The 20,980-nt window shown below is 42.0% G+C and overlaps 1 protein-coding gene across 3 annotated transcripts in view; it reads right to left on the reverse strand.

The window, feature by feature from the left end:
• The window catches only part of TLN2 (talin 2), a 237,705-nt gene that overhangs the window by 15,230 nt on the left and 201,495 nt on the right, over window positions 1–20,980 (reverse strand). For all 3 annotated transcript variants that reach the window (XM_083183520.1, XM_083183519.1, XM_083183521.1), the window contains 10 exons: window positions 18,735–18,836; window positions 16,493–16,663; window positions 15,374–15,520; window positions 13,834–13,935; window positions 12,689–12,808; window positions 12,388–12,534; window positions 10,038–10,204; window positions 5,827–6,010; window positions 1,958–2,083; window positions 1,315–1,431 (listed from right to left, as the gene is read on the reverse strand). In XM_083183520.1, the coding sequence (XP_083039646.1) occupies window positions 1,315–1,431; window positions 1,958–2,083; window positions 5,827–6,010; window positions 10,038–10,204; window positions 12,388–12,534; window positions 12,689–12,808; window positions 13,834–13,935; window positions 15,374–15,520; window positions 16,493–16,663; window positions 18,735–18,836 (1,383 nt within the window). The remainder of the gene's footprint in view (window positions 1–1,314; window positions 1,432–1,957; window positions 2,084–5,826; window positions 6,011–10,037; window positions 10,205–12,387; window positions 12,535–12,688; window positions 12,809–13,833; window positions 13,936–15,373; window positions 15,521–16,492; window positions 16,664–18,734; window positions 18,837–20,980) is intronic.

The following is a 20,980-nucleotide window of genomic DNA, read 5'->3' on the forward strand; positions in this document are numbered from 1 at the left end:
TTTGCTGCTGATAGAGGCTTAACCCTTTGAGTGCCAAGTGAATTTGTTAAAATTGGTGTGAAAATTGGCAAGTAAACATTCTTATTCATCATAATGACCTGTGATGTTACCTTAAATAGGAAATATAATTTTTTACACATTTTTTATTTGAATTTATATAACAAATGTGAGTGACGCTGGCATTTTTAGCCAATATTTTACACAACTCTCACAGAGATGTTCGCATTTTTAGCGGATATTTTGCACAGGCACTCAAAAGGGTTAAAGAAAGCTGCGCATTTCTGGAAAAAATATATATATACACATACACAAAATAGGATTATTGTGTTTCAAAATATTTGTTTTTATACATACATGTATAATTTAAGACTCCAATGAATTAGGCAAACTTTAAGTCCCTTAAAAGCATGATCACCGACTTTTACCCCTGAGGAAGTCTGTAACATGCTATAAAGGATGAAACGCATTGCACTACTCCCTTTCCATAAAATGTGGATATTAGATTAGCATTCTATATATTTTTAAATTGCACAGGTCCATTACCTATGTGTATTATGTTAATACATTATAATACAAAAAAAAACTTAAGTCTTATGGTTTGAAGGTGTTGTTTTGGAACACCAAGCAGTTTTTCAAGGAAAAGAAACACATTTACAAAGGGTAAATGTTTGGGGTGATGTGGATTGTGGTACATTGAATGAAGTGTTTTCTCACAACTGCTGTTTTTAAATCAGATCTGGTTTTTGGAGAGCTAGCACTTTTGTACTGCATCAAAGCACAAGTCACTTTAATTTGACATCTATATAGTATTTTAAACCCCCTTTCATTGTTATGGGTCTGTTCTTGTCTTTATTCTGGTATGCACATACATTTTCACATTAAGGATTGTTTAAGCACTGAAGGTGCTGAACTCTACCTGAATTAGATATTTATTTGGACTTTGTGAAATATAAGTCAATTTGAGGACTCTTTTGGCTGCTACTATAATAGGAGTGCCTTTTGATGCACTTTAGATCGTAATGTATTGACACACTGGTTGAATGTGATATAAACTATTGTTTATAATAATGTAGAACTTATCTTTAGGTTGTTTAGTGTATATATATGTAATCTTTCCTTTGGTGCTTGTCAAATTTTCTATACTTATTCTAATTACGACTTCACTCGTCTTGTGTGTCCTGATATACAAGGAAGTTTTAGCAATACTTGGCCAGCGGTTCAAATAAAATAAAAATGGAGATGTGGGTGCGGACGTGACCACGAGAAATATTATGCTCTTTTGTGAAAGGAAAACCCAAAAGCAGTGATCCTCACAGTTAGCTCTTGTTTGATGTGCTCAATTGTGGCTTCCAAAGCCCTTGTACCACGAGTGGCTTCATCTTCCACAGCTTTCACAGTCTTCAAGAGGGAGGTCACATTAGTCACCATGACCTGTGGTACAGAGGAAAGCAATAAAATATAAAAAAAAAAAAAAAAAAAAAAGGTTGACTGGAACAAAGATCCTCTTTTCAAAACTAGAATCGCTAGCATTCGGGGCAGTACGGATGGTGTAATGGTTAGCATTACTGCCTCACAGCACGGAGGTCATGGGTTCGATTCTCACCATGGCCCCAACTGGGCGGAGTTTGTATATTCTCCCCGTACTTGCGTGGGTTTCCTCTGGGTACTCCGGTTTCCTCCCACAATCAAAAAATATACTGGTAGGCTAATTGGCTCCCAACAAATGTACCCTAGAATGTCTGTGTGTGCTACACACATTTGGTAGGGAATATAGATTGTATGCTCCAATGGGGCAGGGACTGATGTGAATGTTCAAATATTCTCTGTAAAGCGCTGCGGAATATGTAAGCGCTATATATGAAACATTCAATAAATAATAATAAATAGTAGTTTCCCATATGTCTTGATATACTGGCATCCCCAAATCATAGGATAATAAGGACTAGTATGTTATTACCTTAGCTGCACTCTTCAACTGGTACATGGAGGAGTCATCGGCTGCTTTTCCTGCTGCACCTTTTGTTGCTCCAATTAGATCCCCTAGAGCCTTTGCAACATCCTTAATTGCATTGATCAGCACCACCTGAAAGAGTGAGCTATACTTAAAACTTGCAGTGAAACCTAGCAGCTGAACCTGCGGCAATGATGAATAGGTGCTCTACAGTGCCAAGGAAAGCAGCAATGCATCCACAGTGCGAAAGCCTAAAAAACTTGCACAATCACTCATTTCAAGATGAAGCTTTCAACGTGAAACAGTCATGAGCAAAATTACTATCAATTTTTCTGGCTAAAGGAGAAAATAACTCTCCCTTCCCTCTACTATAGTGAGATGAAATGATTTACACTTAAAGAGATAAAGAACAAGTAAAGTCAGTAAGTTTATATTAATATTAAGAAAATATTCTTGGGCTTACCAATATACATAATTTAATAGAAAAGCTAATCAAAAGCTACTGAAGAGTAAGTTCCAAATTGGGTATTAACTATACCTGCATTTCATTTATATTATCTTCTGTTAATATTCTGTAGTGGCTGCTCTTGATACTCACTAGTGTGTAAAGTGACATGGTATTGTTCTGTTTTTTTTTCTAATGTATTTTCTGAAAATTCAAAAAATGTAAAAAAAGCAACCGAAGAGTGGACAAGTTGCTCACAAAAACCAGTTTCTACCTATCAGATTATATCATTTACTCGACAATTGCTAGCTAGAAGTTTCCAGGTTAGGAGAAGTTTCTTTAACTGTGCAGGTACAGTTTGAGTGACAGCTTTGCAGACACAGGGTGGCATTCAATCTGGGATTCCGACAATCGGGTTCCCGGGTTCTTTTCATTCTTCTCAACAGAAACTCTACAGCCGGAATTCAATGCTCTGGCTGCCGAGTGTCAGCGAAAACTGCAGCAGATTATCGAAAAAAACGGCTGTGAATTCGACAATCCACTGCTGCTTCTGACAAAACAGATCCAACTTGTGTTAAAGTCGGATCAGTTGTGTCAGAATCTGCCTTCAATGCTTTTTTTCAGCTAGCCTGTTGCTTAATTAGAAACCCCCTTAGGACTAAATTCAATTAATCCCATTAATTTAACAGGGGGAAAAAAAAGGTTGTAGCATTTGGCATTAACGCCGGAGTCTCTTCAATTACAGACCTTTTTTTCCCACCAGTTACATTAACCTGTTATCAGGTGTAAACACAGAGAATCCAGGAAAAATACCCAGACCTAGGTGTTAATTCTGTGTTTGCACCAGATAACAGGCAAGTTTTGGGGGGATTTAGGTCTTCTCTGAACCCCCCCCCCCTCCTCTAAAAAACCCCCAAACCTCTTAAAGTGCAGCCTGGGGGCTAAATAGCACCACCGCAAATGACTACAGCTAACCAAGTCTCCCCTTCCTGTATAGATATTAACTATGTGTACTTTCTGATACAAACACAGGGACAGAGCCAGTGATGTCCCTATGCCTGTTATAAATGAAAAATCAAATTTTCAATTTTCTTAAAGATGTGAGAGGGAATTTACCAGAGCTGTACTGGAATGTCAGGTTAATGAAACATATTTTACCCTGATGGTTTATATCTAAAACTTACAACTGAGCGGTTTACTTGTCCTTTAATGAACTCTCTGCTCAGACTGAAAGCTTATCTTTGATAGAAGAAAATGATGGTGCTTTTGAAAAAAAATTAGTCTTTCAGAGCTATAAAACAGCTGGAATTAGCCACTAGTGTGAGGTTAATAGGTCAACTCCAAAATCTTCAGTCACATGAAAAAGTAGTTATACCCGCAGAATCTACTTATTTAGCACCTTCTGGAACAGGGGTGGGCAATAAGCGGCCCTGCAGCTGTTGATGAACTACACATCCCAGCATGCCTTGTCTTCATATTGCTATATGGTCATGCTGAAATAGGATGTGTAAGACATATTGGGATGTGTAGTTCATCAACAGCTGGAGGGATGCTTATTGCCCACCCCTGTTCTAGAAGATAATAGACATAATCTGACTAGTTGCCCACAGCAACATCCAATCTGAAATAGAACTCCCATCGTATTAAATTTCCCCCTATTAGTTCTAAATGGATAGACCTGGGGAACAATTAGCCTAAGCAAATTACGGCAGCTAATTGAATTCCACCTAAGCGTAAATTAGCAGCAATAGCTTAAAGTAATCACCTTATCTAAAAAGCTCACTCTACCTATGCAGGTTTTATAATGAAAAAAAAAAACATATTCTATGGTAATGTGAAATGTGTTGATTCAATATAACTAAAACGCTAAATGTAAAGCTTTTAGCAAACAAAAAAAAACTAGCTGAAATCATAACAAAAGAAATCCCCTGATCCTTTGCACCCCACCAGGTAACTAAAAATCTCAGAGAAAATGGGGCAGATGTATGAACCAGCATTAGGTGCAGAAATACACTTAACACTGGTTAACTGGGGGGGGGGATTATGCTTAGCCTAATGTATCCCCCCCCCCCCAGTGTTTAGCAGCCGGAGCGATGTATTAACAGCTGCCCAGGCGTTAAATTGCCCCGGCCGCTTCGCCAGCTCAGGGCTAGCATTGTCCTATCCCCCACTTCGGGGACAACACTAGCCCTGCTTCTCGCTCGGGCTGCGCTGGAGATCTCGCGGTTTTAGCGAGATTTCACACAAGTCCGTTAAAGCTAACCGGGGGGGGGTTGGGGTGGGTGTTTGCTCTGGGCATAACGGCTCTAGTTTGGGGGGAGGGATCATACATCTGCCCGTAACGGGTGCCCGCTTCTCCACGTTATGCTGGTGAAACGGGACCCGTTATGTAAAAAACGTTATCAGCAGTTTGATACATCTGCCCCAATGTGTTTCCTGGAGGCCTATATGTCCTTTATACATGTTGTGGATGGGAAATCAGCAAAACAAAGACTGGGGAGAAATTAGTAAGAGGTTTCCTTATACTACATGTGAAGAGTTGGAAGCAGCAGTACTAGGGAAATTGTAGATGTGTATGCAAGTGTGCATCTGGCCAAATTCTTCTCTCCCGAGTGATGTATGCCGAAGAAAAGGTGAACATTTTGAACAACCTTTGGGCAAACACAATGACCTACAGTACACCTTTAAATGTGACCATAATTAATGCTGTCATCATTACCAAGTAGTAACCATCTGATTATGTTACATTGGAACCACTAAATACCTGCCCACTCCTCCTCTTTTCTGTTAATTGAAAAGATACAGAGGCATTTAATCAGGAAGGTACCACCAAGGGCCCAACTACAGTATGTGTCTTGTTCTACTAAGGTGCAGTGATCATTAGATTAATTTCACCATAAGTGCTTCAGTGTATCTTCTTTAAAGTCTGTATTTACAAACACAAATGTAAAAAGCCCTCATAGTGTACCTACGCATAGAGAATCTTTTAATCTAGTGTGGGAAGAGTAAATGTGAAAAAGATAGTACTGCTGCCTTACTTAGTGCAGTTCTAAGTGAAGTTAGAAGCAAACCAGTAAAATGTTATATACATGTAGGACTTTATCAGTGGGAAAAAACAGGTTTAACTTCTGCAGTGCCATAGAGACTTTCAGAACCCTTGGGAACTGAAAGAGCGATTTCAACACCAAAATAGGGGAAAGGGAGGAGGATATAGAACACACGGGTCAAGCATGTTACATGACTGTACCCGACAGTGCTCCGTGTTCATTTGGAATATCGCTTCCTGGCCCGGACGTCTTATTTGAAGATAGATATAGAGCTGGAGGACGTATAAAGAAATGCAAGAATAAGAGGTCGAAGAGACCCAAGTACTGAATTTCCGAGCCTCCGGGAAACTTGAATGTCCTCAACCTAGACCCAATTTTCTCACCTGGGTTTCAGGGTCATCAGATCCTAAGCTAGCAGCACCCAATTTCACCACCTCTGCCAGCTGTGTAATGGTGTTGGCAGATGACTGAGCTGCCTGTGCCAGCTTCTCTTGACTAGATGCTGCGCCAGACACCAACAGCTTTGTGTCTTCTACAAGAGCCTTGGCAGTCTTAAGGATGTTCTCCCTGTGTACAAGAGAAGCATTTAGTCACAGGTACTGTATATACATAAAACCATTGAAGTACGTATAGCCATTCACAGCATCTTATCTGGTTATTAGTGGGATGTTACGTTTTGCCTACTAATTCAGTTTACATTGTACTGGCAGAATAAAGTTATTAGGGCGATGAATAAGAATCATCTGCCTGAAAATCTAATGACAAACTCTTCCTGCTGTGGCCAGGGCTCTTCTTCCGCTGCCTGTGTTACAGGAAAGGTTGGATATGAAAGGGCACCTTGTCTAAAGTAATCATATATTCAATTTATATGCAGACAATTCTGTTCTTGGAGGAGCCAGAGTGCTTGTGTGCTGGGGGATCACACCTCCCTTAAGGTTAAGCAGAGTGGATGTGGCCCCTGGGCAAAGTCTATTTTCTCCACTTGTCTTTCACAGCTAGAGCCAATAATGAATATTTGTGTTTCCGAGTCCTGCTCTAGTCATATAGCTTTGCACTTGTCTTGGTCATGCCTATTTTTTAGTGGTACATTTTGCGCTCATGACATGAATACCATAACTGTATGGTTTGGTCTGTGTGCAAATGTGTTTAGGGAAAACTTGTGCATTTTAATTTAAAGGATTTTTAATTAAAATGTACAAGTTTTCCCTAAACACATTTGCACACAGACCAAACCATGCAGGTATGGTATTCATGTCATGAGCGCAAAATGTACCATGAAAAAATAGGCATGACCAAGACAAGTGCAAAGCTATATGACTCCGAGCCTCCAGAGATACAGATCCAAAACACGTTTCACGAAACATTAAAAGTGGCCGGTGCACATCCCTATTCACAACTGCAGTCCACATGGATGGCAAAACAAGATAAAAGTCCAAAATATGAAGGAAAAAATGCCAACCTTTTGCCCATGTTGACCTATTGCATGTCAACATTTTGTCAATGTCAACCTAGTGCATGACGACCTATTGACTGTCTATCTAAACACTGTATATCTATCAACCGGAACCAATTTTATTTATAAATGTGCGGCAATTTAATTCAGTATTTTTGTTTATGGGCTAAAAGCAGAGAACACCTTGCTTTAGAGCACCCATCGTATTTTGAATGAATGGACGGATTAACATTTTGCATACATGTGTTTATTTCTGCAAGACACCTTTGCCTCACACTGAGCCAGATGTACCAAGCTTTAAAAAGTGATAAAGTGGAGAGTGATTAAGTACCATTCAAACAGCTCCTACTGTAACTGTCACTTTTCAAACCCAGCCTGTAACATGACAGTTAGGAGATGGCTGGCTGGTAGTTTCTCCACTTTATAACTTTTTTTAGGCTTAGTACATTTGGCCCACTGCCACTGTATTATTGTTACCTACAGAGGAAAGAGAACCTTCAGACAGTCTGCTTGATGAAGGACATTCTACCCACCCAATGAGTGCTGCAGAAGTAACCTATCTGAAACACTACCAGGATCAAAGTTTCAATTCCACTTCAGACACCAGGTGTTAAAGATACTGGTTACATTATTAATGGCCTCAGAGCTTCCTGTAAATAAGACAGACATACTGTAGTGCCAGGCAAAGCACCCGTCTCAGCCATTGAAACATTAAATTCCACTTGGGTGATAATCCCTGTGCACCAAGAACTGGACTTGCTTTTGGCAGAAAATAAAAATAATGCTTACGGATTTTGGACCTCAAGACACTGAAACCTCAATTTGTGTGTACAGGAGCAAGATGGAATAGTTTGGAACAGAATCAGAACATTGCATCCTCATATGTTAAGACTGGACGCTGAGTCTCCTTTTAACCCACTTAAATGAATGGATTTAAAGGATTGTCTCAGATTTTGCCACTTTCACAGTTTAGAGGCTATCTTGCAGATCCCCATTCTGTTTTTGGTACTTGTGTATTATCACGGCGCCCCCGATATTAAGTCGCACGACTTTTAATCGCATCGCATGCCATACACCCGATGCGTTTTAAAATTGTATAAGCCCCCTATACGATTTTAAATTGTATAAGCACCCTAATGGGTGCTTATAAGCACCTTAATGGGTGCTTACAATGTTAAATGCACCCCCACGCCACCCCCAGTATGAACGCCAACCCGAAGCGTGGCGAGCGAAGCTTGGCCGTGAGGGGCGGCGGTACGTTTCATACCCCACTATCCACGTCGGCGTGGAGTTGATTTTATATAGTGTGGTGAGCGCAGCGAGCCAACGAGCGCCGCGTATTACTTTACATGTATTCCGCATCCGCTCGCCACGCTTCGGGCTCGGTGGCTCACCACACTATATAAAATCAACTCCACGCCGACGTGGATAGTGGGGGCATGAGAAGGTCGGAGGACGCGTACCGCCGCCCCTCGCGGGCTCGCCACGCTTTGGGTTCACGTTCATAGTGGGGGTGGCGTGGGGGTGCATTTAACATTGTAAGCCCCCATTAGGGTGCTTATACAATTTAAAATCGCATCGCATTGTATGCCATATACAATGCTATACAATTTTAACATTGTATGACATCGGGGGAAATCTCATCGCATGCCTTATGGTCTGCGATGCGATGGGCGCCGTGATAGTACACAAGTACCGTGTTTTTCTTTTTTTTTGTAATAAACAAAAGGCCATGTCGGATGATCTACAGGTTGCTTATGATTCTCATAAAAGTTTTTGGGTTCAAACAAATGAACACAAGAAGGATCCAGACAGTCATTTACCAAAACTTAAGCTGCCCATACACCTACATATTTATCTTCAGATCTGGCTGGTTGGAACAAAAACATGGTTATGGATGAGAGCAAATGACAGTTGACCATTTGCTTGGAAATGCTGGAAAACTGACAAACTCATACCCTCCAACATGACCCATTGCATTCGGTACACAATGCTCTGTTCCTGTATGATTGCCATCACCTGTGTGGAACTAGGTAATTGACGAGAAGGGCGTTTCAATTCAGGTGACGGCACTCATATATTAAGAGGGAAGTTCAGAAACAGAGCATTGTGTACCAAATGCAATGGGTCATGTTGGAGGGTATGCAAACTGTCATTCAGATATTATCAGGTGTTTGTTTTAACCAGCCAGATCTGAAGATAAATCTGTAGGTGTTTGGCCACCTTTACACTGTGGTATTAAAATCTGTTCCTAACAATATGAAGACCGACTTCAGGTCAGTAAGTAGCACTGAGGTGAGGTGCAGCATGATGTATGTATGTTACACTACGTGAGCACACCCTCCTGATGAGACATTTTTAATAAAAGGGGACAACACATATGAAATATACTGAAGGGGCATTATTCATTTTATATTTTAATCAAGAAGGCATTTATATTATATTAACCTATATATATGACACTATGATTATTATTATAGTAGGTACTTTATTTAGTTTCCAATGGAAGGCTACACTTGTAGGTCATGCAATTGGGGCACTACAGGTGTCAGTATGTTCTGGTACACCACACGCCCACTGTGCCGCTCCCAGCCGCCCGCTGGAGATAGAAACATAGAATTTGACGGCAGATAAGAACCACTTGGCCCATCTAGTCTGCCCCTTTTTTAAACGTGTTACTTTAAACCATATGGTCAGATGGTCCTGCTGCCTGTAACCACCACCGCCATAAGTGACAGGGCAGGGGGGATGGGGAGGATTGAAGGCCTTTATGGTGACATTTGTTTTTTTTTTATTATGGCAGCCAATCCCGGGTTTGAGAATTTTTCAATCCTGAATCCCAGGATTGAAAAAATGCCCTGGGATTGGCATCCCTAACTGTGATGGTGTCAGTTGTATTTGGCAATCTGATTTTGTATGGAATTTGGCAAAAATTGCAGGGTAAATTTAGTATATTAGTTGCAGGGGCAGTGAACATCTCAAAATTTGCAGTGATAACAGACATCTGATCTTTGGGGGAGGGGGGTGCAAAATAGATACATGTATTAGAGAAAATCTTTGCTTAATCATGTAAACAGACTTGATCCTATTAGTTATTAGTAAGATGGAGACAGAAAAAATCCACTAATAATCCTTACACACCTGTGGTCAGCAAAAGACTCCTTATTTTCGGAGTTGAGTGTCCCAGCTGTGGCAAACATGATGGTGGTATCCAGATCAGCAATAATGCCAGACACTGCACAGCCTGCGGTAATGCAAGCCTGAGTTCCCTTGTTACCTGCCTGCAGAGCTGACAGGACCAGTGATACCTGGGCAGAGTCATAGAGATCAATAAGCAGACAGAATTATATATGATCATCTAAGGGTTTACATTCATTTCTTTTTATATGCAATGTAATAGCAATTACATAAATATAGCCATACTATTCCACTGTATACAGTAGATATAAAGAGACAAGTATTCAGCAGATACAGATTTGACAGCCAGTAAGGAATAACTAAGTATTTGTGGTGGCATTAAACAATGTGTGCGGATATTCAATGCGTGTCGATATTTTCGTCACAAGGAAATATCAGCACACAGTTACTCAATGCGACTGCAGATCGGCTAAAATTGTTGAATTCTCAGCCATTTTCAACAAACAGCGGGCTTTCCGATGGTCGTACAGTCTGAAAAGGTCAAACGTAAATTCAAGCTCTTATTGGCGAAAGGTACAGATATTTTCAAAAATATCGGCACTGAATGAATAAAGCCCCATACACACTAGAGGATATACTGTAGTAAAGGTACTTGTTTCCTAGCACAGCGTCCATTGTATGCCATCGCACACCACTAATTAAGGTATGCGATGGGATTCGGTGGGACTAAGACCCGAACTGTACAAATTTAATATCGCTTCGCATCGCATGCCATTACATGGGTGTAATTGTACAGGCACCCTGATGGGTGATTACCATGTTAAATGCAACCCCATTGTTAATGCCACCCCCACTATCAATGCCAACCCGAAGCGCGGAGAGCGCAGTGAGCCCGCGAGACGTGGCGGTACGCGTCCTCCGACCTTTTCATACCCCCACTATCCACGTCAGCGTGCAGTTGACTTTATATAGTGTGGCAGGCGCAGCGAGCCCGAAGCGTGGCAAACCCCGCGAGGGGACGTGGAATACATGTGAAGTAATCCTGCATCCCCTCGCGGGGCTCGCCACACTATATAAAATTAACTCCATGCCGACGTGGATAGCGGGGGTATGAAAAGGTCGGAGGACGCGTACCGCTGTGCTCGCCACGCTTCGGGTTGGCGTTCATAGTGGGGGTGGCGTTAACAATGGGGGTGCATTTAACATATTAATCACCCATCAGGGTGCCTGTACAATTAAAAAATCAGGTCTGATCGCATCACATGTGATCGGGTCGCATGCGATGTGATCAAATCGATGGCATAAGATGAAAATCGTGGGCGCCGTGCTAAGCAAACAAGTACCGTAGTAAAAGATATTGCTCATAAAGGGCTTTCTGAGCAATATACTACATACTCTTGTGTGTGTGTACACTCAATATTGTTAAAGGTGTGTGCTCCCACGTGCTGCTAATGAGCCTTGCTGTCTGCTGAGCATGCAAGTCAGTTTGACTATATATCCAATGACCTGCTTGTTTAGCATGTCCTGGTGACGTCACTGACAGGTATCGTTTACCCAGGTCTCCCAGCTTCCTCAGGAGCAAGTTAAAGACTTTAACTTGCTCCTGAGGAAGCTGGGAGACCTTTCCCAGAGAAACGCATAGAGCTTCTCAACACTACCAGCGCCCTGACACGGCTGAGGATTACAAATCTTATGTACAAAGCACAGGATACGGGACTAATTTCTCTACCTGGTCATCTGTTACAATCTAAAGATTGGACCTGCAGCAACTTCAATACTCCACCCGGGTTTACGGGTCAAGCTACCAGAATACAAAATTGCCATTTCATCATACATCTGGAACCGGCCACCTGGGAATATATTGCTGCTAATGTTAGAGACATCCCTTCCAGATACATATAATCCTGGATATAGGAGTCTAAAAGTGTCTATAGGGATCATCATTTAACTAATTATTATTTAACCTTTTAGTGTGTCCTTTCCACATACCAAAACACATGTATGTGTCTGTTTTTACTATGTGTGCTTAATATTCATAAAATGTTTATATTATTAAGAAACCGTCATTTACTGAATTATTTGAGAAACAAGCCAGCGCTGGCATATTTTTTTTCTTATCTGCTATATTTTATGGGGATTGACTACCCTCTTACTAGTAGCTGTTAGCAAGCGCATCTTACCACCACATATTTTTCTCCTTCTAAATTAAATCATGCCTTGCAGTTTCTATTGAAAGCGTATTAATTTAGTGTTTAAGACGACAAACCAATCAAAAATATGAAATAAATCAAGAAAAAAGTGGTTAAAAAGCCTGTCATCTGCATAAGTGCTTTAATCCATCTCCTATGTTCACCTTCTCTGTCACAGCCCGAGCACATTCAATCAGCTCCCGTTTCGTGTAACTATCAGCGGGACAGATCTGCAAGGCCCCAGCTTTCTGTACCAAAAATATACAGCCATGTCCCAAATCCTGAATCCTTGTTTTAATCTGAAATCCGACCTGCAAAACAAAGCAAAAACAAAACATAGAAAAGCAGATCACACATAACAGTGTTCCAAAGCCATTTAGCTTTTTAATTTTATAATATTCACAAAAAAATACATTTGTAGGCTGGAATATTTAAACAACTATCCAGAAAACCACAGACACTTACCTCTTTGGGTTCTGCTGTGGCTGCAGCCATACGACCCTGGACTGCTAGATTTCCATAGTCACTGGTCACCTGAGATGCCAAACCCCCAAGTTCCTCTGGATTTGTTACAGATTTTGACATCTGGAGAAGAATTTTCAATATCAAAAACAGTAAAACTACAAATTTATTAAAAGTACAGAGGAGCAAAAAAAAGTCTTCCACAATTCCTGCTCGGTGTTCAGATTTGGTAATCTGGACACCAGAATTAACTGAAGACCACTTGCTGTAGAATGGGTATACAGACTGAAAAGTACAGGTTTTCCTAAACTATTTTGAGAAGTCATGGTTCATTCAGTGGGTGAAGCTAGAATATTCTGCTCCAGCATCAATAGTATGTACCAGTAGGTATGTCACCAGTCATTTTATCCTAATAGGGGAACAAGTCAAAGCTACCATTTGGCTCTTGTACTGTTTGCCCTCACCATTGAACTTCTGGCAAGTTTGATAACATTCCATCCAAACATACTAGGAGTAAAACACTGTGGGTGAGGATTCAATTAACTACATTTTGCAAAGCTAAAGCTACAAGTGGCCTTGCTCTTCTAGGACCAGAAACCGTACAGGATAAAAACCTGGCACATCTGAAACTGTGTGTTGGCGATGGTTTAAGAGCAGTCAATTTGTTGATTACACTTGCTGCAATCATAATCTTGCATCCAGACTAAAGTATTATCATATGCTAGTAAAGCGAGTTGCTGGATGAGTCTTAAATTTATTTTGAAATTAATATGACTTAATCATTTCCTTTGAAACACATAAAGCTTTGTTTTTACTTGACCTCTGGAAAACGAGAAGAAACTGAACTATTATTCTGAACAATCAGATATAATGAGCATAGTTTCATAGGGTTAGTTTCTCAATTTTGGTATTGTTTTATTCATGTTTTGTTTTGGGGGGGTTCCAAAAGAGCAGTAACTAGTCATTATACTGACAATCCATAGGTCAATGGGAGAATGCAAAAACCTTATATATTTAAAGCAATTTAACCATATTGGCATCATCAGTCACATGATCATAATATTTAAAGTTATAACGCAAAAAACATCTAAAATAGCTTCTAATGAAGAGGAACACCACCCCCCCCCCCCCCCAATAAAAATACATACCATCTCCTGGGCAGTCACAGCAATAGCCTTGGAATATTTAACACCTGTGGTTTGGTAATCCACAAATGTTCCTGTGGGCTCTGGTGGTGTTCCTTCATCAAGCTGCAACATTAACAAAGTTTAGGGAAAGGTCATTTATTTACCAATATATGACCAATGATGTAATAATCATTACACTGCAGCTTGTGACTTTACAAAAAAACAGATGGTTTGCAGTCATGCAGATATAATAAGCCATTAATATTAATAATAAAAACTGTACAAATGACGAATAAAGCTTGGCATACTTATGAGATTCAGCACACTAGGAATGTATCAGAATGTGTGTGTGTGTGTGTGTGTGTTTAGCTTAGGTATTCCCAACCTCGGTCCACAAGGCACACTAACAGTCCAGGTCAGAGATATCTTTGCTTGAGCACAAGTGACTTAGGGGGTTATTCAGACCTGATCGCTGGGCTGCTTTATTTGTAGAGCCCTGCCATTAGGTAATCACTGCCCAGCCAGAGTGAAATCCCACCCTGTGCAAGCCGGTGAAAATATTTCAGTCCTGCGATTAGCTGCAAATCCATACGCAACTCACTCACCATCGAATGATTTTTCCCACTGCGCAAAATCTGTGTGTAGCACAGGATGTACTTATTTGGTGCGAATAAAATGGCCGATTGGGATGTCACACTACTTCCTAAAAAACGCCTGGGAACACTTGCTTTCCTCCCAACACCCCCCCCCCACCCCACCCCAAAAAAAAAAGTCAGGTTAGCACAAACACCAGCTTCCTGTATATCATCTTGCGTACGGCCAGCGGTAAGAAAACAAACAAAAAACACCCCTGAATTTTATTGCAAGATAGCCTTGGTGCATGATACTGCAGGCCGTGCTCACGCACAATTAATCCATTATCACGCGGTCTGCAAACTCGCAACCGTACAATCAGGTCTGAATAACCGCCTTAATTTACAGTACCTCAGTTATTTTTATTTAACCATGTGTGCTGGAGCCTGGATATCACTAAACTTCCACTGTTAGTGAGCCCTAAGGACAAAGGTAAGAAATGCCTGGCTTAGATGTAAAAGATACCCAAGTATCTACTGGTACATTGAAATACAAAGCCAACATCTCAAAGGAAGGAATCCCGACAGGGGATCTGCTAAGTATTCTTACCTTCCCCCTGTTATCCCATAACCCTATGCCACCCCCAAGCCTAACCATAACCCTCCCCACTAGTGCCTAACCCATAACCCTCCCTCGTCCCGCAGCCTAACCCTTAGTCCCTCCCCATGCTTCAAAATTATAGTAATTAGTCCTTTCAGATAGGGTTGTGATCTAATGTAATTTGCTTGGTAGAACTTCTGTAATCCTGTGTGTTGAGTTTGATTAATCAAATACCTATAAGTTAGTTTTAACCTAAAAAGCTCATGTTTGTAACATTTATAGGAAATGTAGCATACCTATTAAAGTTACCTCAATGAGCGATTTCGCATTCAGTAAAAATGTCTTGCATAGATCATGCTAATTGAGTCATATTGAAGGAGTTGCTCACCTTGCTCATGGCATCAGCAATAGAATCTACCATGCCTCCTACCATGCCAACTTCACTGGCAGCCTCGTTAAGGGTGATCATCAGGTCATCCACAGCCTCCTTCATCAACTGAGCAGCTTCTGCAATGGCATCGTGTGTATGGGATGCCTACAGAGGACAGAGATATGAATCAGTGGCCTACATTAATAAGCAGTGCAATGCTTTAGTTACTAATGGTTTCAGTACTTTTTACTACAAAATAATTACTGCAAGCACTGACACTTAGAACCTTCATGTGTAAGATTGGTGAGCTCACCAATGCATAGTGATTCATGAGATTAAGGTAACATTCCAGAAATCACCAAAACACAGAACATTTAAATAATTAAGAAACAGGGGCTTTTTAAGAGAGAAGAAGGCCTGTGTGTATCCTCCTCAGTCGGGGGGCCTCCTCCTCTCTCCCTGGAGCAGTAGGGTCTGAGCTCTCTAGTGCTCAGACCCTACCATGCATGTGCGAACATCCGTAGCATTGTGGAGTCTGAGCACTAGAGCAGACATACTCCACGGCGTAAGTGCAGATTGTCGTAAAAATGGCCGCTGCACCATTTATCCAACGACATCTGCTACGCTCCTGCCGATTGACTCCGGAGTGTAAGTATTACCAAAATGGGTGCAGCTTGCACAGTGTAGGCCCCCCTGGGACAAAGGGGCCTGTGTGCACCGTGCACCCATTATAGATACACCACTGTTAAGAAACCATAAGCATACAAATAGGTTTCATTCTAAGCAACAATAGATAGTTTGCCATGACCATTCCAAGTCCTGATTCCTCTACAGTGCTTAAAACATGTTGGATCTGTTTTGTCAGAGACGGCCATGGATTGTCGAATTCACCGGTGTTTCTCGATAATCCACGGTCATTTTCGTTGACGAGCCCAATTTTCGCCACTCAACAGTGGACAGTGAATTTAGCCTGTTGAGCAGAGCAAAAACGGGACGGAATCCAAGATTGCATACCCCCCTAAGACTCCCTTAGCATTGTATGAAAGTCTTCATACTCCAAGATGAAACCATTTTGCAGTGATAATCACCCCACAAGCAAAGCAATTAGAAAACAACAGACAATATTAAGTTCTGTACCTTGGGGTTCCCTCCACCTTCCTTGGCAGCATATAACATCTGTAAAGCAGACTCTGCCAGTGTCTTGGTTTGATCCAGCACAGTCATCTGTTGCTGATGGTCCAGAATTTTGGAAACCACACCAACGGCAGCCATGATTAAAGGCTCAAAGTAACGGGCAAGTTGTGTGACCTGTATAAAAGAATGTATTTTCTAAACACTGATCTAAAAACATTATCTAAAACACATATCAAGGGTACTATTCCATGAGAATGACACATCCATGAATCAACATAACAAAATATTGCATATACCCAATAACAACTGGAATAGTTCATGTGCCAAGCAAATTCTCTCTCTAATGGACAAAACCATGTGCACTGCAGGTGGGGCTGATGTAACAGATGCAGAGAAAGTTAGATTTGGGTGAGTTATTTTGTTTCTGTGCAGGGTAAATACTGGCTGCTTTATTCTTACACTGCAATATAGACATTTTTAAGCAACAAACCGTCTTCTGTGATGCGCCTATAGCTGCTGTATTTCTGTGACCTACAAATAGTCAACAGCAATCTATTCTCTGGCTAACCTGAACCAGCTCGTGGCGATTTACTCAGCAGCCCTGAAGAAAAAAAAAAGAGAAGCAGTTGCCACCCACAACCATAAGTAGCTCAAGGGGACAGTATAGTTAGGAATTATCCTACTGGGAGGTACAAAGGTAGTATACAGCGGACACTTGTGTGCTGTTTTGGCCAAGTGGCACCAGCAGGAGTGGCCAGTGATCTGGTCAAATTAGTTAAAACAATGTGATGGATATTAAATACTATGTGCTCACGTTAAATCAAAAGTAACTGTATTTTTATATTCTTGTCCAGCGGCCAAAATTCCCCGATTTATATCCCGGTTGTTCAGTTCAGGATTATTACCAAATGTTCCTCTTCCCTTATATGGGTATCAAAATGGGCACGCATTGCTGCTAAAACACTGTGCAGGACCAAAGTTGCAGGCGGCTTGGTACTGCCAGATATGCGACTATTATTTGGCTGCTTAGCTGGCTCAACCAGGGGATTGGGTTACTCCTGGGGATTATGGAAACCTTCCTGTAGCATTATTAGATAGGGCTGGGCTTGTGTTTTCCCTGCTGCAATTTCTCTGAGCCCGCACTCCACTCTCCCGTCTGTCTCCTTTATTAGTACAAGCCCGGTAGGTGTGGAGTGAGGCAGGGAGGCTCTACCGTTGACCCCTGCACCCCACTGTGGAACAATTTGCACATCCCTGAATTATATAAATTGAAGGATGGCCCGAGATGGTCTTCTTTTGAGGTGTCTGCCATAGGACAACTATACCAGGATGGAGTCCTTCACACTTTTGAATATCTATCCTCCACATTTAGCACTCCGTATTGCAATTTTTACAGGTACTTACAGCTTAGGCATGCTCTCTTTGTGAAAGTTGAGGAGCGATACCCCTCCACTGTGCAATCACCTATACATGCCATAGTGCATAATATGCCTGAGCGAAGGAAGGTCTCTCATCTCTACTCCACCCTCCTCTCCTTCTCTGGGGCTGCTGGCCTAGACTCCCTCCGTGCTCGATGGGTCGAGGATCTGGTTGCCCTGGACGATGAGGACTAGGACTATATCTTGGGCTCCCCCAGGGTGGCCACTTCATGTGCTAGATTTCAGCAGATACAGCTGTATATCTTGCACAGTCTCTACTGGACGCCGCGCAGACTGCATAGTATTGGCGGATCATCTTCTGATGCATGCCCAAAGTGCTCTCTGTGCCAGCTGCTGACTTCTGGCATCTGCTTTGGCAATGCCCACGGGTTTATGCTTTTTGGGAGGAAGTGGCCAAATGCATTCGGAATACTGGTATTCAGATGCCACTACTGAATCCCCGAATATGTCTGTTTGGTTTGGAGCTCCAGGAATCTCTCCCCCCTTACATGTGTTTGTATGTTAATAATCTCCTTACCTTGTCTCGAGTATGTATAGCCCAAACCTAGATGACTGCAGCACCCCCCGTCCTTTATTGCCTGGACGACACTAGTCAACTCAACTATAACTTCCTGCATAGAGCTTACGATTGAATTATTCTTAATATGCAAGATTTATGTAATCTCAGGCACACCTTCTCTTATTGTATTGTATGATGTGTTTGTTTTTGTTTGTTTTCTGGTTTTGTTTTAAATACGGAAATTGCAAAACGAATAAAACATACCTGATTTAAAAAAAAAAAAAAAAGGGAACAGTATTTACAGTACCTTGTGTCCAAGCTGAGCCGCTTCGCCTCTTGCTGCTGTGGTAATGGGATCAATGAGGTGACCAATCTCTTGTACTACAGATGAAAGTTGATCCTGAAGCGCCTAATACATGGAAGACAAAAAGTCGGGTGTTTTGTGCAGGGAGAGAAAAAGGAGGATGTCCATCACAGAACACAGCATATGCTGAATATAGCTGCAATACCTACAACTGAAGGCAGGATGACATAAAATCGGATTTCTACGTGCACCTGGAACTTTTTTGATAAAATTCATGTAGGACTCTTAGGGCAGTATTCAATGAGAAAAATTCTCCGTGCATGGCGAGAGATTTTTTCTCTCGCCATGCACTCGCCCTGTTCTGGAGGGCTCGCTGCCACTCCTGCTCCCACTATTCAATGTGGTTAAGACTCGCCACCACTTGCGGCGAGTCCTAACCCCTGCAGCGGATGAGCGAGCGTCCAGGGAGCCGGGGGACGGTGGCAGCCAGGGAGATTAAAGTCTCCCTGGCTGCCCCAGAACATATGTGGAGGGGAGGAGGGCTCCCCGGGACCCAGGCAGCACAAGCTGCCCCCCCCTATAGCCAGCGGGGGACCCAGTATTCACTGCACCCGATTGTGCATATGTAATGATCGGGTGCAGTGAATATATGAATATCTAATGAGCGGCTCGAGAGCTCCGGCCCCCTGCTGGCTGCTCTGTGTAAAAAAAAAAAAATATATATATTTTTTTTAAATTAAATATATATTCATGTGCTATAAGCACATGAATAAAAATAACATGCCCCTTCCCAGAAAAAAAATCCTGATTTTTTGACACCAAAATAAAAAAAAAAACCTTTTAGTTTAAAAGTTCACATTCCAGTTCTCCATGGAGAATTGCTACACGGAGAGACACGGCGAAAATCACTTAAAAAGACGGCGAAAATATCACATTGAATAGGGTGGTTCACTTTTGGAGAGCAAAATGCTCCTTCCAACGCGAAAATAGCACAAACTCGCCATAAAACACGGCAAATTTTTCTCATTGAATACTGCCCTTAGAGCAGATACACATGCAGTAATGCGTGATAAGTGATTTTGCTAAGCAATTTTGCTTAAACAAAAAAAGGCTGGGTTGTGGTTCAGAATAAGAGATCTCGATCATGCTCTCTAATTTTGTACTAACTTCACTAGGGGCTGAGTATCCCTTAGGGCTGTTTCACACAGTACGGTTCCTGCCGCACGGTGAAATCCCGTACGGTCAGGGAGCCGCGCCGCACTCAGAATTTTATAATGGCAGGGATGGCCACAGCCCGGCAGCCGTCCCTTCCAGTGGGGGGATCCGGCTGCAGCCGTGCGGCCGGGCCGTGGCCGTCCCGTGTGAATGGACACAATAGTGTCCATTCACAACTGCTGAGTGCGGCACGGCTCCCTGGCCGTACGGGATTTCACCGTGCGGCAGGAACCGTACTGTGTGAAACAGCCCTTAGAGACAGCAGCTTGGATTATACCTTTGTTTGCTGCGCTCAGTATATTTACTTTTTGCTAAGCAATCTGACTAAATTTTGACTGCATGCACTGATTTAGTTAGCAGGAGATAATTAATCTCTCAGAGCATACACACGGAGAGATCTGTGCTTACTTTCTAAGCAATCTAGTCAGATTGCTTAGAAAATAGCACAAATTTGCTCTGTGTGTATGCCGCTTAAGACCTTTCCGTCTTTACTATATATAAAAATATGCATTGTAATATCAGCAGTGTTATGGTATCGACTGACTCATGATAGAAAGTCATATGGTGGACAGTCACAAGGTCGACAGGGCCAAAAGGTAGACAGGTAAAAGTTAGACACGGTTAAAAGGTCGACATGGAAAAAGGTCAACATCAGTTTTTAATGTTTTTAGGGTGTCCATGTCGATATGGACACGGTCTAAGTGTACTGCGTCCCCTCGCATGGCTTGCTGTGCTCGCTATGCTTCGGGCTCGCTGCGCTCGCCACACTATTTTGTTCTTCCTCCGCGCCCTAGTGGATGGTAGTGCATAAAATACCACCTGTCGACATTTAGCCCGTCGACCAAATTGTGTGTCGACCTTGTGACCGTCGACCAATAGTGGTCAACCATATGACGGTCTATCATTAGTCAGTCTATGATCAGTCCGGATACCAATCAGCAGCGTGTACCCAGCCAAAGGTGTTATGCCTTTTAGGCGCATCACATAATGGTGCCGGTATGGGATATAGCCAGGATGAAAGAGAAAATGTGATT

Source organism: Crinia signifera, chromosome 4 (genome assembly GCF_055691185.1).
Source record: "Crinia signifera chromosome 4, ASM5569118v1, whole genome shotgun sequence".
In the NCBI taxonomy this organism is placed as follows: Eukaryota; Metazoa; Chordata; class Amphibia; order Anura; family Myobatrachidae; genus Crinia; species Crinia signifera.